The 14,445-nt window shown below is 38.7% G+C and overlaps 1 protein-coding gene across 1 annotated transcript; it reads right to left on the bottom strand.

The window, feature by feature from the left end:
* Positions 1-5,737: 5,737 nt before the first annotated feature.
* LOC131659853 (uncharacterized) lies at positions 5,738-6,688 on the bottom strand. The gene has a single exon (XM_058928977.1). It carries the CDS (start codon positions 6,686-6,688, stop codon positions 5,738-5,740), a length of 951 nt encoding a protein of 316 aa, XP_058784960.1.
* Positions 6,689-14,445: the final 7,757 nt, after the last annotated feature.

The following is a 14,445-nucleotide window of genomic DNA, read 5'->3' as shown; positions in this document are numbered from 1 at the left end:
GGCATGACAATATATATTTCTCAACATACATATTCAAGCCAAAACACAATTACAAACAATTTCTCAAAATACCGTAATTTACCGATAAACCGAATAATTGGTCCAAGTCCAAGTATATTCCAATCACATAGACTTATTGGAATCAATTCAACTAATAATTTAACTATCCAATTAATAATTAAACTATATTAATTTCTATTCAACTATTATATTTCTATTCCATTATTTTCCAATTCTATAACAAAACCCATTATTTCACTATCAATGGTTTACTCACAACAAACATAACAATCTAATACACATAGATTATCAATTGCACACAACTTATCACATTTATATCATCACATTCCAACAAATCATCAAATACCCAAAATTGCAACATAGAAGAACATGGATATCAAAGTATAGAATTAAACCCACTATAACATACTATCATACAACCCTTTAGCATGAAAGAACCCCACCCTTACCTTGGTAAATATGGACTCTTTCACCATAACTCTAAGCTTTTCTCCAAAAGAAATCCTTTCTAACATCACTAGGAGACACACCTAAAAACCAGTTCGGGAATCAGCTTATCAGACAAACTTAAAATCCTCAAATTCAAAATCGCTCCGGTCAGAACTTACCTCTATGGGTCAGGAACGTTGTATCCAAGTACCGCAACGATCCAACGGTTGGATTGAGAGATACGTCCGTTTTGCTAAGGAGACTCTTTGCTGAAACATAGCTGCGAAAATGAGAGTTCTTCTACCTTTTCTCTTCCACCATTGTTCTCTTCCCTTTTGCCTCTTTTCTCTTCTTCCTATCTTTTCCCCCAAATGAAAATAGTAACCTCTAAAACCCTAACCTTCTCTTACTATATCACTTATGTAAATTGGGCTTAACCCACCAATCTATCACTTAGGCCCATTTAGCTATATCTCTCATACAACTTAATAAACCCAAATAACACTAACACAAACACACATACAATTAAATATTTCAAATATTATTATATCACATAATAACTAAATAAATAAGCAATTTTTAAAAACACCAAATAATATAATTACTAATATAATTAATAAAAATATTAATAAAAATTGGGATGTTATATTTTGTACGAAGCCCAGAATTGTGGCTGACTCTACTGAGGACTACTCTGTTGAGTTTTTATTGAATAAAAATTTTATTTGGTGTTCTGTACAAAGCCCAAAATTGTGGCTGACTCTAGCTAGGGAATGTTATTTTATGCCTTGTACAAAGCCCAAGGTTGTGTGTAACACCCTTCTAATACCCCGCATAATTATTTAAACAGTGATCAGAGTAAACATGAATAGGGCATTACAACTTCCATAAAATCAAAATAATACTCATGTCATGCCATAAAAAGGAACGTTAAACCCAAATATCATTCAGATCGTCATGTCAACAAAGCGGAAATATATTTAACATCTGAACAATGCAACATCCAAAGTCATAGACTTAAAACACCACCATAATAAAATACTGAAATAAAAAGAGTTCCACAAATAACTCTAAACAACGTCCCCAGTGTTACACGACCAGAGCATGACACATACCCAACTGACTCTAACGAACTACTTGACGAGCTAATCCTCACCAAGTACAAGAGCAACTCCTCAATCTGAAAAATAACAACAGTAAGGGTGAGTCTCATTCACATTTAATCAATGTTAGATAATAAAATATCATTTCACATGCCATTCACCCAATCACAGTTACGATCAGATTCAAACCATACAATCAGTAAGCAAACAACCAATCAACACATATTATAACATTGGACAATCTTCCATTCATGTTATAATAGCACAAACAGCCTAATGCAATGGAATTACATGCATGTGGTACCAAAATCTGGGATAACCCAACTCACCGATCCACCATCGTCAAGGATACGGTAACACCCACTCACTAATTCCTCACAATGGGAATTAGCTACCACTGATCCACCATCGTCAAGGACCAGCCACATAATGATCATGAATGCATTCATCAACTATAACATGCTCATCACCCACATAAATCGACCAAATGTCATAATCATTAAATACAATAGTAAATAGCCACACACAATCATATTATTCCTCGACCATAGTAAAACACATATTTTATACCAACAATACATGTATAACAAACACTGGTTACAACCACAACATCATACAGGTAAAACATTCATTAGTGTGCCTATAAGCACAAACCACCACAACCAGTTAAACTCGAGTGTTTTAAAAAAATAATTCGAGTCACAACTCAAAACACCATTTTTATTATATAAATTATTTGATTAGCTTCACTATACTCGAAACGGCTCCAAAATCCGGCTTACGGTTTAAAAGTTACACCTCTTTAAAACTTTTCAAAACGGCCTATCGCCAACAGTCAACATCCCGCGGCGCCACCCACAGTTCACGGCGCGGAACAAATAGGAACTACGCCTTCGCGGCGCAAACAAAGGTTCGCGGCGCGGAACGAATAGGAACTACGCCTTCGCGGCGCAACCAAAGGTTCACGGCGCGTACTGAACACAACCCAACTTCCTGGCTTTCTGCCAGGCAGTTCGCGGCGCCATCTTCTAGACGTGGCGCCAATTGGCGATTTCCAGAACTCCGAATCGCAGAAAACAGCCTGCGATTTTGCCCTTCCTTCACCAAGTCATTACCAAACCAATCTCATTCCAACCAGAATTCGCATACAGTGAAACAAACACATCTTATGACACATTATAATACATTTAAATCATCTAATTAACACCATACATGATCAACACAATCATTACCAATCAATCCTCCCAAAACCTAACATTTCTACAACTTAAGCATAACTCAATTGGTACAATTAACATGATCAATTCTATCGTACTACCTATAACCCCATAATAGAAGTTAAACGAAAGAGCCCCCCCTTACCTGAAGGTTGATTCTTCGCTCTTCCTCTTGTCTCACTTCTCCGCTCCTCTTTTCTTTTCATGTTCAGACTCTTTTCCAAAATGCTGTAACCTTCTCTATTCCACAACTCCTTCTATTTTATTAAAAAATGAAATAAAATTATTTTAATTAGTAATAGGGCCTACCAAAGCACCCCCCTCTTTACTAACCACAACTCAAGCCCAATTGCTTAATTCCTCATAATCTTCCATAATTCCAAATAATTCCCCATAATTTAATAAATTAAATTATAAAAATAACTGGAGTGTTACATTGTGGCTGACTGAGTGGGAAAATACCCAAAGGTTTTTATTGGAAAGAAAAAATTATATGCCTTATACAAAGTCCAAGGTTGTTGCTGACTACTCACTAGGGAGCCAAGAACAAAGGGGTTGACCCTACTGGAGAATTGTTCTTGTGTGAAGATTGATTGATGGAAGCTAACCCTTTCCAGGGAATGACTCAATTGGAGAGTTTATCTTTTGAAAGTTGAATTTTGGAGGCTGACTCTTTCTAGGGAATTAGACTCAGAGGGGATGCTCTGGTTGAGCGGAGATTATTGGAAGCTAACCCTTTCCAGGGAATTGAATCAATTTGAGGAGCTTGGTGGAGGCTAACCCTTTCCAGGGGATTAGACTCTACTTGGAGAGCTTGAATGATGGAGATTGTCCATGTCTCTTTGAATCCTAAGGTTGAACTAAGGATGATTGAAGATGTTTGAGAGTTTAGATTGTCCATATCTAAGATTCTGCAGAAGATCATCTCAATACCAAGATTGAGTGAATACCTGAATGATTGTGATTGTGAAGATTGAAAGATTCGGCTTCTCACTGGGATAAAAGGTAACTGAAGTCCTGTCCTATGCTTTTAGGACGCCTGAAGGGTCCTTGTATACAAGCTCAAGAGGAAACTATAAGAATTGCTTTTAAGAAGCCCGTGGGTCCTTGTATTGTAAGCCCCAAGAGAAGGCTAATCAAGGGTCATCGAGGGTCCTTGTTATAGCACAAGAGAAATCTATGTTGGCTTTGAACTTAGTTTGTATCTAAGCAAATGGGTAAGAGGTTTCACTAGGAATAATTCCTCTTGGGTAGATGTGCCCTATTTTTGTTCTAAGGGTTTTCATGATGTTTCACCGAGAATAATTCATCTTGCGGTTAGAATCTATGGAAATATAATTAGGAATGAGCCTTCACCGGGAAGACGTTCTCAATCCTAAGTCATATTCCTATAATATATATACAGTTTATCTGTCCTAAGGTTTTTCTCAGACAGAGTTTCTAATGTGTATATACAGTTTGTATTTGACAGTAATTTAAATGAAAACTGTAAATTGAAAGTTGTAAAGCCTAACCTGGATAAAGAGGAGACCTTTGAAAGAAGTAGGTACAAAAAGGATAGGGACTTAGACTCAAGGAGAGGCCCATGGTGTATATAGTAGGAAAGTTTGATTTAAAACAGTTTTTGAAAATAGAAGAAGTTAAGATGGACACTAGGTCACATAGGTATCTGAAGAGTTTCACCGGGAATTGAAATTCTGGAGTCAGATACGTGATGTCGAATAGGATGTCACGACACTACTATCTGAATAATTTTAAACTAATGAACAAGAACAAAACAAACAAATAACAAACAACACAAGAGAGTTGTTAATCCAGTTCGGTGCAAACACACCTACATCTGGGGGCTACCAAGCCATGCAGGAAGTCCACTATAAGTAGTATCAATTTAGAGTAATACAGTTCAAGATTACACCTTTCACTTAATATCTACCCAATGCAACTTCAACCTAATACTACTTAGATCATAGATTCCACTCACTCCCCCTCAATCACAGCAGCGATGAATAACACTCAACGAATATGAATAGAAGACACCCTTCAAGGACACAACTTGATCTTGCTTAAAAGCTTCAATCAAGTACAATGATACTCTTGCTTAAAAGCTTCAAGTACCTCTTACAACTCAAACAATAACACTTAGACCAAGACAATCATCATGATGATTGTTTGGCTCACAAGAAAGCTAGAACTTCGAAACCCTAATAACGAAAACCTCTTAAAGTTTCTCAATCAAAAACCGTACACGGGCTGCAGCTTCTTCATGATATATATAGCCTTCAAAACGCAGCAGCTGGGCCTTGGATCCAAATTAGTCTTTAACCTAATTAAACTAATTTCCACAAATCAAGGAACAAAAATAAGAGCAAATAAAGACGTCCTTGAAAAGATCAAACAGATCATAATCTGATATTTCCAAGTAAGGCGCATAGGATCTTAACAGATCACACAAACAGAATTAGTAACAGATAACAGCTACGGATGTCATGACATCGGCCTTGACATCAGGTAAAGGCCTGCATAAATAAAAACTTCACTACAGTAGAATGCATGTCATGACACCAGTTTTGACATGATAATATCACAATGAGTTTTACCAAAAAATTACAGCCAATCAACAACATCTACAAACTCCCCCTTTGGCAAATTTTTGGCTAAAACACGAATAGATGTAACCATATAATATCAGAGCACAAGCAGCAGATCACAACACCAAGAATAAAGAAAAATAAATTCTGTAGCAAAAGGTAAACAACAACCAACTTGTTTAATCACCAGAAAACAAGAAAAACCAGAAAACAGTTATTTAAACATCTGTTACAGAAAACCAATATCCATTGTCAAAGAGACCAGAAACCAGAAAAAATCCAAAATATCCATTACTCCCCCTTTTTAGCCACAAAAGGAAGCCAAGCCAAAACAAAAGAGAAAACAGTCAAAAGAGAAAACAGCATAAATGAAGTAGGGCTAATTGTCAGAACCACCAGTCTCTTCATCACTAGAGCCACCAGTCTCTTCACCAACATCACTACTCCCAGTCTCTTCAGCACCCTCACTCTCCTCAGCCTCTTCATCATCACCACTATCAGCACCATTTTCTTCATCATTAGTTTCACCATCACTTCCACCAGCATGATCATCATCTGAAGACTGCTCAAGTCTTTGAATGAGCTTTTCAAGCTTCATCTTCCTATTGTCCAACTCTTTACAAGTCTCTTTCATCTCAGCAATAAGAGAGGATTTGTTCACAAATTTGCTGGTTTGTGATGTCCCAGCAGATGTTATGTCATCTGTCCTTTGGAGCAGCTTATAGTGGAAGGACAAAGCACTCCCCGTCTTACACACAGAGTCTTTAGCTTTCAGAATTCCAGGGTATTGCTTGAGGATTATCCCACATATCAGGGATGGAAAAGCAATGGGTAGCTTGGTAGCAGAGGTACCAACATGCCTCATAGTTTGATCAAATATGTAAGTTCCATAATCAAACTTTGTCTTGGTTCCCATAGCATATATGAATCTACCTAGGCCAACAGCAATGGTAGAAGTGTGATTGGTAGGCACCCAGTTAGCAACACCAATTTTGTGCAGCAAAGCACACCTGACATTAAGAAGACTAGCAGACAATTTACTCTTTATGGGCCATTTCTTAACCTTACCACCAGTGATAACTTTGCACACCTCATTGTTAGTCACTTCAAGCTCAGGTTGAGCCTCATCATCCCTACCTAGATAGAGGTTGACAACAGTCGGGGAGAAATCTATACATTTTCTTCTAACATACACCTTATGAAAATCCTCAGTTTTCCCATCAGCACAATCTTGAGACAAATTTACTATACACTCCTTCACGAGCATTTCATAGCATTTAGAAAAATGAGTAACAGTTTTAAGCAAACCTGCAGATTTGATGAGCTTCATGACCTCTTGACATTCCAGAGCATCATTTGCAAGTTCTCTTTCCAGAGCCAGTCTTCTCTGATAAACAAACTTCCACTGAATAGCATTTGAAGCATAGTGCAAATAAATTTTGTCCAAGGGAACATCACGAACCTTTGTGGAGGATTTGGTGACAGCAATCTTCTTCTTTGAAGGGATGTCAGGGACATCACTTAGGACATTGTCTTCTGAGTCAGGAACACTTCTTTCTTTCCTCTTCTTCACAGCAACCTTGCTCCCAATTCTTGAAGGTTCATCAGGGACCTTCTTGATCTTTTCTTTGGTGGCATTCTTTAGAGGAGCAACTTTAGTCTTAGGAAGATGTTGATCATCAACTGCTTTCCCCTTCTAGCCTTGACTCTGTTAGAAATGCTAGAGATGAGGTCATCATCAGCAATGTCAATAGGATCATCTAGATTATCCAGATCCACCACATCATTTACACTGTCAATAGGGCGATGAAGCTTCTCTTTAGGAGAAGTAGCAGTGACCTCTTCAGATTTCTCTGTTTCAAGAATCTCAGCATCTTTATCTCCAGATGTTTCAACATCTTTAGCATCAGAAGTCTCAACATTGTTAGCTTCAGATGTCTCAACATCAACATGATCTTTGCTAGCATCAACTTGATCGTCCTTGATGTTCTCAGGAGCAGGAGCTTGGGCTAAAGGAACAAATATTCCTTCTACCTTGTGACCTTCATTCAAGATTCTCGTGACAAGACCTGCGATCGCATTGTGGACATATGCAGAACCCTCTTTATCCTTAGCAGAAAAAGTTTCTGGAACGGACCCACCAGTCAATTTTCGTGCATGCATCTTTCTTGGTATACTACAAACAGGATCAGTAGCCGGGACCGTGTTCAAGGGCACAACATCCATCACAACATCCTGATCACTCACCATATTTGGTTCCCTAGAGTCGGATACTGTTTCAGAGCGGGAAGTAGTCTTCTTTGAAGGAGAAATCTAAGACATGCTGAGAAGGAATGAAACGATGGGGAAGGGTTTGTGAATGCAGAAAATCGGTGAGGTAGAGTGAATGCAGAAAATAGGATTTGTGGGAATAGGGACCATTTGGAAGGAATGAAAGTGAGGGGGAAAATACACTTTAATATGTAATGATAACAACTATTTGAAGAATAGAATACTATTGGCCCCACAAACGGTTAATTGCTATAATTCCTCACAAAGACAAATACCTAGCTTACTTCTCAAATTTTCAAATTGATTAGCATCCAAAGCTTTTGTGAAAATATCAGCCAGTTGAAGGTTAGTAGCAACATGTTCCAAGGCAATTACTTTATCTTCAACAAGATCTCTTATGAAGTGATGCCTAATATCAATGTGCTTGGTCCTACTATGCTGGATAGGATTCTTTGAAATATTAATGGCACTTAGGTTGTCACAATATAATGTCATGACATCTTGTGTGACATTATATTCTATTAACATTTGTTTCATCCAAACAAGCTGAGAATAACTACTTCCTGCTGCAATGTATTCGGCCTCTGCAGTGGATAGGGATACACAATTTTGTTTCTTGCTGAACCATGAGATAAGGTTATTCCCCAAGAAGAAACATCCTCCTGAAGTACTTTTTATGTCATCAGCACTTCCAGCCCAATCTGCATCACAATATCCAGTGAGAATTGGTTCACACCCATGAGAGTAGAGCATACCATACTCACAAGTACCATTCACATATTTCAGAATCCTCTTGACTTGATTTATGTGACTGATCTTGGGTTCTGCTTGATATCTAGCAGACACCCCAACAGCAAAAGCAATATCAAGCCTACTAGCTATGAGATACAGCAGACTTCCTATCATGCTTCTATACAAACTTTGATCAACATTAGTGCCCTTTTCATCTTTGGACAATTTTAAATGAGTAGGTGCAGGTGTTCTTTTGTGACTAGCATTTTCCATCCCAAATTTTTTTACAATGTTTTTGGCATACTTGCTCTGAGAGAGAAAATTGAGTTTTCCATCTGTTTAACTTGCAGCCCAAGAATGTAAGTTAATTCTCCAACTAGACTCATTTCAAATTCTGATTGCATCTGATCAACAAAATGTCTAATCATCTTGTCTGACATCCCACCAAACACAATATCATCCACATAGATTTGAGCAATCAGGATCTTTCCTCCTTCATCTTTAACAAAAAGAGTTTTATCTATCCCTCCTTTCCTGTAACCATTACTAGTAAGAAACTCAGTTAGTCTCTCATACCAAGCTCTAGGAGCTTGTTTCAGGCCATAAAGAGCTTTTCTTAGTTTGTACACATGATCAGGATGGTTTGGATCAGCAAAGCCTTTAGGTTGTTCCACATAAACTTCCTCACTCAAGTATCCATTTAAGAAAGCACTCTTCACATCCATCTGGTATAGTTTGAATTTTAGAATACAAGCAACTCCTAACAACAATCTAATTGACTCAAGTCTAGCAACAAGAGCGAAAGTTTCATCAAAGTCAATTCCTTCAACTTGAGTGTATCCTTGAGCAACTAGCCTTGCTTTGTTTCTGATAATAGTTCCCAGTTCATCTGACTTATTCATGTAAACCCATTTTGTTCCAATGACATTTGTACCTTTAGGTCTTGGAACCAGCTCCCATACTTCATTCCTTTCAAACTGGCCTAGTTCTTCTTGCATAGCATTAATCCAAAACTCATCTGTCAATGCTTCCTTAACATTCTTGGGTTCAATTTTTGATACAAAACAGGAGTTTGAGACCTGTTCTCTTGACCTTGTAACAACTCCACTGTTGGGATCTCCTATAATAAGTTCACTAGGAAGATCTTTTTGAACTCTTATAGAGGGTCCTTTGTTAGAGGGTCCAGCTTCAGCTTCTGTAACAGTAGGACTGCAATCATCTTCTTTCTTAGATCCTTCAGCTGCGAGTTCCCAGAATGTTCCAACATCATCTGTGACATCTGCTTGTTTGTGAACATCATCAACCACTACATTTATGGATTCCATGATTATTCTGGTTCTTGAGTTGAAAACTCTATAGGCTCTGTTGTTTGTAGAGTAGCCCAGAAAAATCCCTTCATCACTCTTGGAATCCATCTTCCTTCTGTGATCTCTATCAGCAAGAATGTAACGCTTACTACCAAACACATGGAAGTATTTGACAGTGGGTTTTCTTCCGTTCCAGATCTCATACAGAGTGGTAGAGGTTCCTTTCCTTAAGGTAACTCTATTATGAACATAACAGGCAGTATTCATGGCTTCAGCCCAGAAATAAATAGGGAGTTTCTTAGCATGAATCATAGCTCTGGCTGATTCTTGAATGGTTCTATTTTTCCTTTCAATAACCCCATTTTGCTGTGGAGTAATAGGAGATGAAAATTCATGGTGTATTCCTTCAGAGGAGCAAAAATCAGCAAGTTTTTGATTCTCAAATTCCTTTCCATGATCACTTCTGATTCTCACAACATCATTTTCCTTTTCCCTTTGAATTCTTTGACATAGGACTTTGAATACATCAAACACATCTGACTTCTCTCTGATGAACTTTATCCAAGTGTATTTGGAGTAGTCGTCCACAACCACATAAGCATATTTCTTTCCACCAAGACTTTCCATTTGCATAGGTCCCATCAAGTCCATGTGAAGCAATTCTCGAACCCTGGAAGTAGTCAGATGTCTAACCTTTGGATGTGACATCCTGGTTTGTTTTCCTACCTAACATTCACCACATATTCTTCCTTCATCAATTTGTAACTTGGGAATTCCTCTCATAGCTTCCATAGAAATAATCCTATTCATACCTCTTAGATGAAGGTGACCAAGTTTTTGATGACACAACTTTGCTTCTTCTTCTTTATAGCATACAGTTGAGTAGCTAGATTCATGAGAAACCCACAAGTAACAGTTATCTTTGGATCTGACTCCCCTCATTACTACTTCCTTTCCTTCATTAGTAACCACACACTCCGCTTTAGTGAAGTTAACTTGGTATCCTTGGTCACAAAGTTGACTAATGCTTATGAGATTAGCAGTCAAGCCTTTGACCAACAAGACGCCTTCCAGATTTGGAACTCCTGAGCAGTCTAGTTTTCCAACCCCTTTGATTTCTCCTTTAGCTCCATCACCAAAAGTTACATAGCTAGTAGAGTGGTTTTTGATATCTACTAATAGATTCTTGATTCCATTCATGTGTCTGGAACATCCACTGTCAAAATACCAATCTTCTTTGGTTGATACTCTGAGAGATGTATGAGCTATTAAAGCCATATTTTTAGGTGTCCATTGTTGCTTCTTGATGGGCATGATCTGCTTGGGTCTGTAGTATGGAGCTTGGTCTGGGTATCCATATAATCTGAAACAGAAGGGCTTAATGTGTCCAAATCTACCATAGTAATGGCATCTCCATCTTTGAAATTTCCTCTTCATTTTACTTTTGTCGTGATGTTGAGTCATGTAACGCCCGTATAATTTTAATATTAATTTAATTTTATTATTGTATTAATAATTAAAATTATTAAAGAAATTGTGGAAATAATGAATAAATGAGGTTTTGGCTTTTGGGCCATATGTGGAAATAGAGGAAGAAGGGGGGGTAATTCTGAAAAACCTTTTTCTAATTTTATTATTTCATAAACATTGGAATTGGGAAAAAGAAAGAGCGTGAAAGAAAGAAGTCAGAAGAACGAAGAACGTGAAGGAGAACGATAGAGGGAGAGACCAAGAATCCAGAATTATCTAAGGTAAGGGGGGACTTGTCTGATTATCATCTATTATCGGGTTAGGGGTTGGTAATGCTGAATAGATGTAGAATTCGGATCAATTGAGTCATATGATAGGTTTAGGGATTGTGTCAAATGTATGATATTTGACCCCTGTGTTTGAATCTATGATATATGTGTTGTTATAATCTCAATTGATGTATATTTGGTGCATTACGAGACGTAATCGGTGTTGTTTGTGCATTCTAATTCTCCATATTCGCACTGGTATGTGTTGGGGTGTTTGGGATACATGGAATGCTGTTTTTTTCTGCAGATTGGGGTTTTTAGAATCGCGGTTCGCGCCGCGTACATAGGGGAGGCGCCGCGAACCTGAAGGCAGAAGGTCAGGAAGTCTTGTTGCGTTCAGTACGCGCCGCGAACAGGTGACCGCGCCGCGAAGGCGTTGTTCCGATTCGTTCCGCGCCGCGAACATGTGGCCGCGCCGCGAAGGCGTTGTTTCGATTCGTTCCGCGCCGCGAATGTGTGATGGCGCCGCGTGCTGTTGATGTTTTGTGATATTTTAAGAAAGTTCAAAGAGGCATAACCTTCTAACCGTTGGTTCATTTGATGCGCCGTTTTGGGCTAAATGAACCTTATTAAACGATCTATGTGATGATGATTTGACTGGTTTTAGAATGATGATAATATATGTTGCTATTTCTTGATGATGATGATGATTGTAGCAAATATGTGCATGTTTTCGACATGATGATGATAGAATTGTGGTTGACTGATGTTAATATATATGAACATACTTGAATGATGATGATTATTGAGGATGATGATGATAATGATGTAAGTATGTTATATATGTTGCATTCATTCATGTGCATTGTTGATACTGTATCCATAAGGGAAGTGTTGGATCAGTGAAGGGCATGATTCCCATTGTGTGGAATCTGTGCTGGCAGGGCCGTATCTAGATGATGATAGATCGGTCATGGGTTATTCCCATTGGATGACGTTGGTACCACATGCATAGTGTCAGTTCATTCATATGCATGATTTATGACATGATTGGAGGTATTCCAGTGTTGTAAATGCTGATGATGCGTTGGTTGTTATTTGTTTTGTTTTGATTGTCTGTTTATGAAACAATTGGGTGAATGATGCAACTGTGACGTGTTATTGCTTTATAACCTTATAACATTTGTTAATTATGACGAGACTCACCCTTACATGTTGTCATTTTCAGACTGAGGATAGCAGCGGTTCGACTCGGTGAGGATTAGCTCATGAGTCAGTGTTTTTAGTTAGCGTCAGGTGTCATGCTCTGGTAGTTGTAACACTGGGAACGTTTGTTTGTAGTTTTGATTGTAACTCTATATTTATCTGTTTTGGTTGAAGTCTGATACATTTAGTAATAATGTAGACTTGATGTGGTATTTTTCCGCTGCGTAGAACATGGTTTGGATAATGAGTTATGATTTTCAGGTGTTCTAATGATGCATGACTTATGTGACGTGTATTTTTGTTATTTATGAATTGTGATACCTCTCTACATGTTACTCTGATTTAATAATTTGTTTAATTGCCGCGGGTTATTTAGAGGGGTGTTACAATAGTGGTATCAGAGCATAGTCGGTCGTTGTGACCAGAGTCTTAGTGTCAGTGTCAGTTTTCCTGTGTATACGACTAATACGAGTTATTTGTTGATGCTTTGTTCTGACTGGATTGTTGCATTTAAGCAGAACAAATGGCTGGAAGAGGAGGAAGAAACGATGATGCTCTTGCTGAGGCTCTGGGCATGATTGCTGGTGTGCTTGGAGGAGGGACTGTAGGAGCAGGGATTGGTGCTGATAGGCAACTGGGGAATTTTCAGAGGAACAATCCTCCATTGTTCAAAGGCACGCACGATCCTGAGGGCGCTCAGAAATGGCTCAAAGAGATCGAGAGGATTTTCCGAGTCATAGATTGTGCTGAGAATCTCAAGGTGAGGTTTGGTACCCACATGTTGTCTGAGGAGGCTGATGACTGGTGGTTGACAACAAAAGCTGAACTGGATGCCGGCGGTACAGCGGTTACTTGGGCTATATTCAAAAGGGAGTTTCTGAGGAGGTATTTTCCTGAGGATGTCAGGGGCAGAAAAGAAGTGGAATTTTTGGAGTTGGTTCAAGGTAACATGACTGTACCAGAGTATGCTGCCAAGTTTGTGGAACTGGCAAAGTACTATGTGCACTACAACAACGACGAAGCCAGTGAATTCTCGAAATGTGTCAAGTTTGAGAATGGCCTTCGTGATGAGATCAAACAGGGTATCAGGTACCAGAGGATCCGGAGATTTGTTGATCTGGTGGATTGTAGCAGGATTTTTGAGGAAGATAGCGTCAAGCTGAAGTCATCTCACTCTCGCGAGTTGGTTGACAGAAAGGGGAAGAAGCCTATGGACAGAGGTAAACCATATGGTAGAGGTAAACCTGTTGATTGGAAGAAACCCAGTGGGGGAGATTCCAGTGCTCGTATCAGATGCTACAATTGTGGTGAGATGGGACATCGTAGGAATGAGTGTAAGCTGAACCAGAAGAAGTGCTTCAAGTGTGAGGAAGTGGGTCATGTCGCGGCTGATTGTAAGAAGAGGGTTGTGACTTGTTACAACTGTGGTGAAGAGGGTCACATCAGTCCTAATTGTCCTAAGCCAAAGAAGAACCAATCGGGAGGAAAAGTTTTTGCTTTGACCGGGTCAGAGACTACTCCAGAGGACAGATTGATTAAAGGTACGTGTTTCATTCATGGCACACCTTTAGTTGCGATTATTGATACTGGAGCAACTCATTCTTTTATTTCTTTGGACTGTGCTACGAGGTTAAATCTTGAGATATCTGACATCAATGGAAGTATGATTATTGACACTCCTGCGTCGGGTTCAGTAACTACTTCGTCTGCATGCTTGAATTGTCCGATTGATATTTTTGGTAGAGAATTCGGAATGGACTTAGTGTGCCTTCCGTTGAAAGAACTTGATGTAATCCTGGGAATGAACTGGTTGGAGTTCAACCGTGTTCATA

The sequence above is a fragment of the Vicia villosa genome, linkage group LG3 (genome assembly GCF_029867415.1).
Source record: "Vicia villosa cultivar HV-30 ecotype Madison, WI linkage group LG3, Vvil1.0, whole genome shotgun sequence".
NCBI lineage: Eukaryota > Viridiplantae > Streptophyta > Magnoliopsida > Fabales > Fabaceae > Vicia > Vicia villosa.
The sequence above is the reverse complement of the archived record's forward strand: the minus strand, read 5'-3'. Positions and strand labels throughout refer to the sequence as shown.

What these genes read in the sequence shown, in the direction of transcription:
- LOC131659853 (XM_058928977.1), bottom strand. Translation starts at nt 6,688, where the DNA reads ATGAAGCTCATCAAATCTGCAGGTTTGCTTAAAACTGTTACTCATTTT.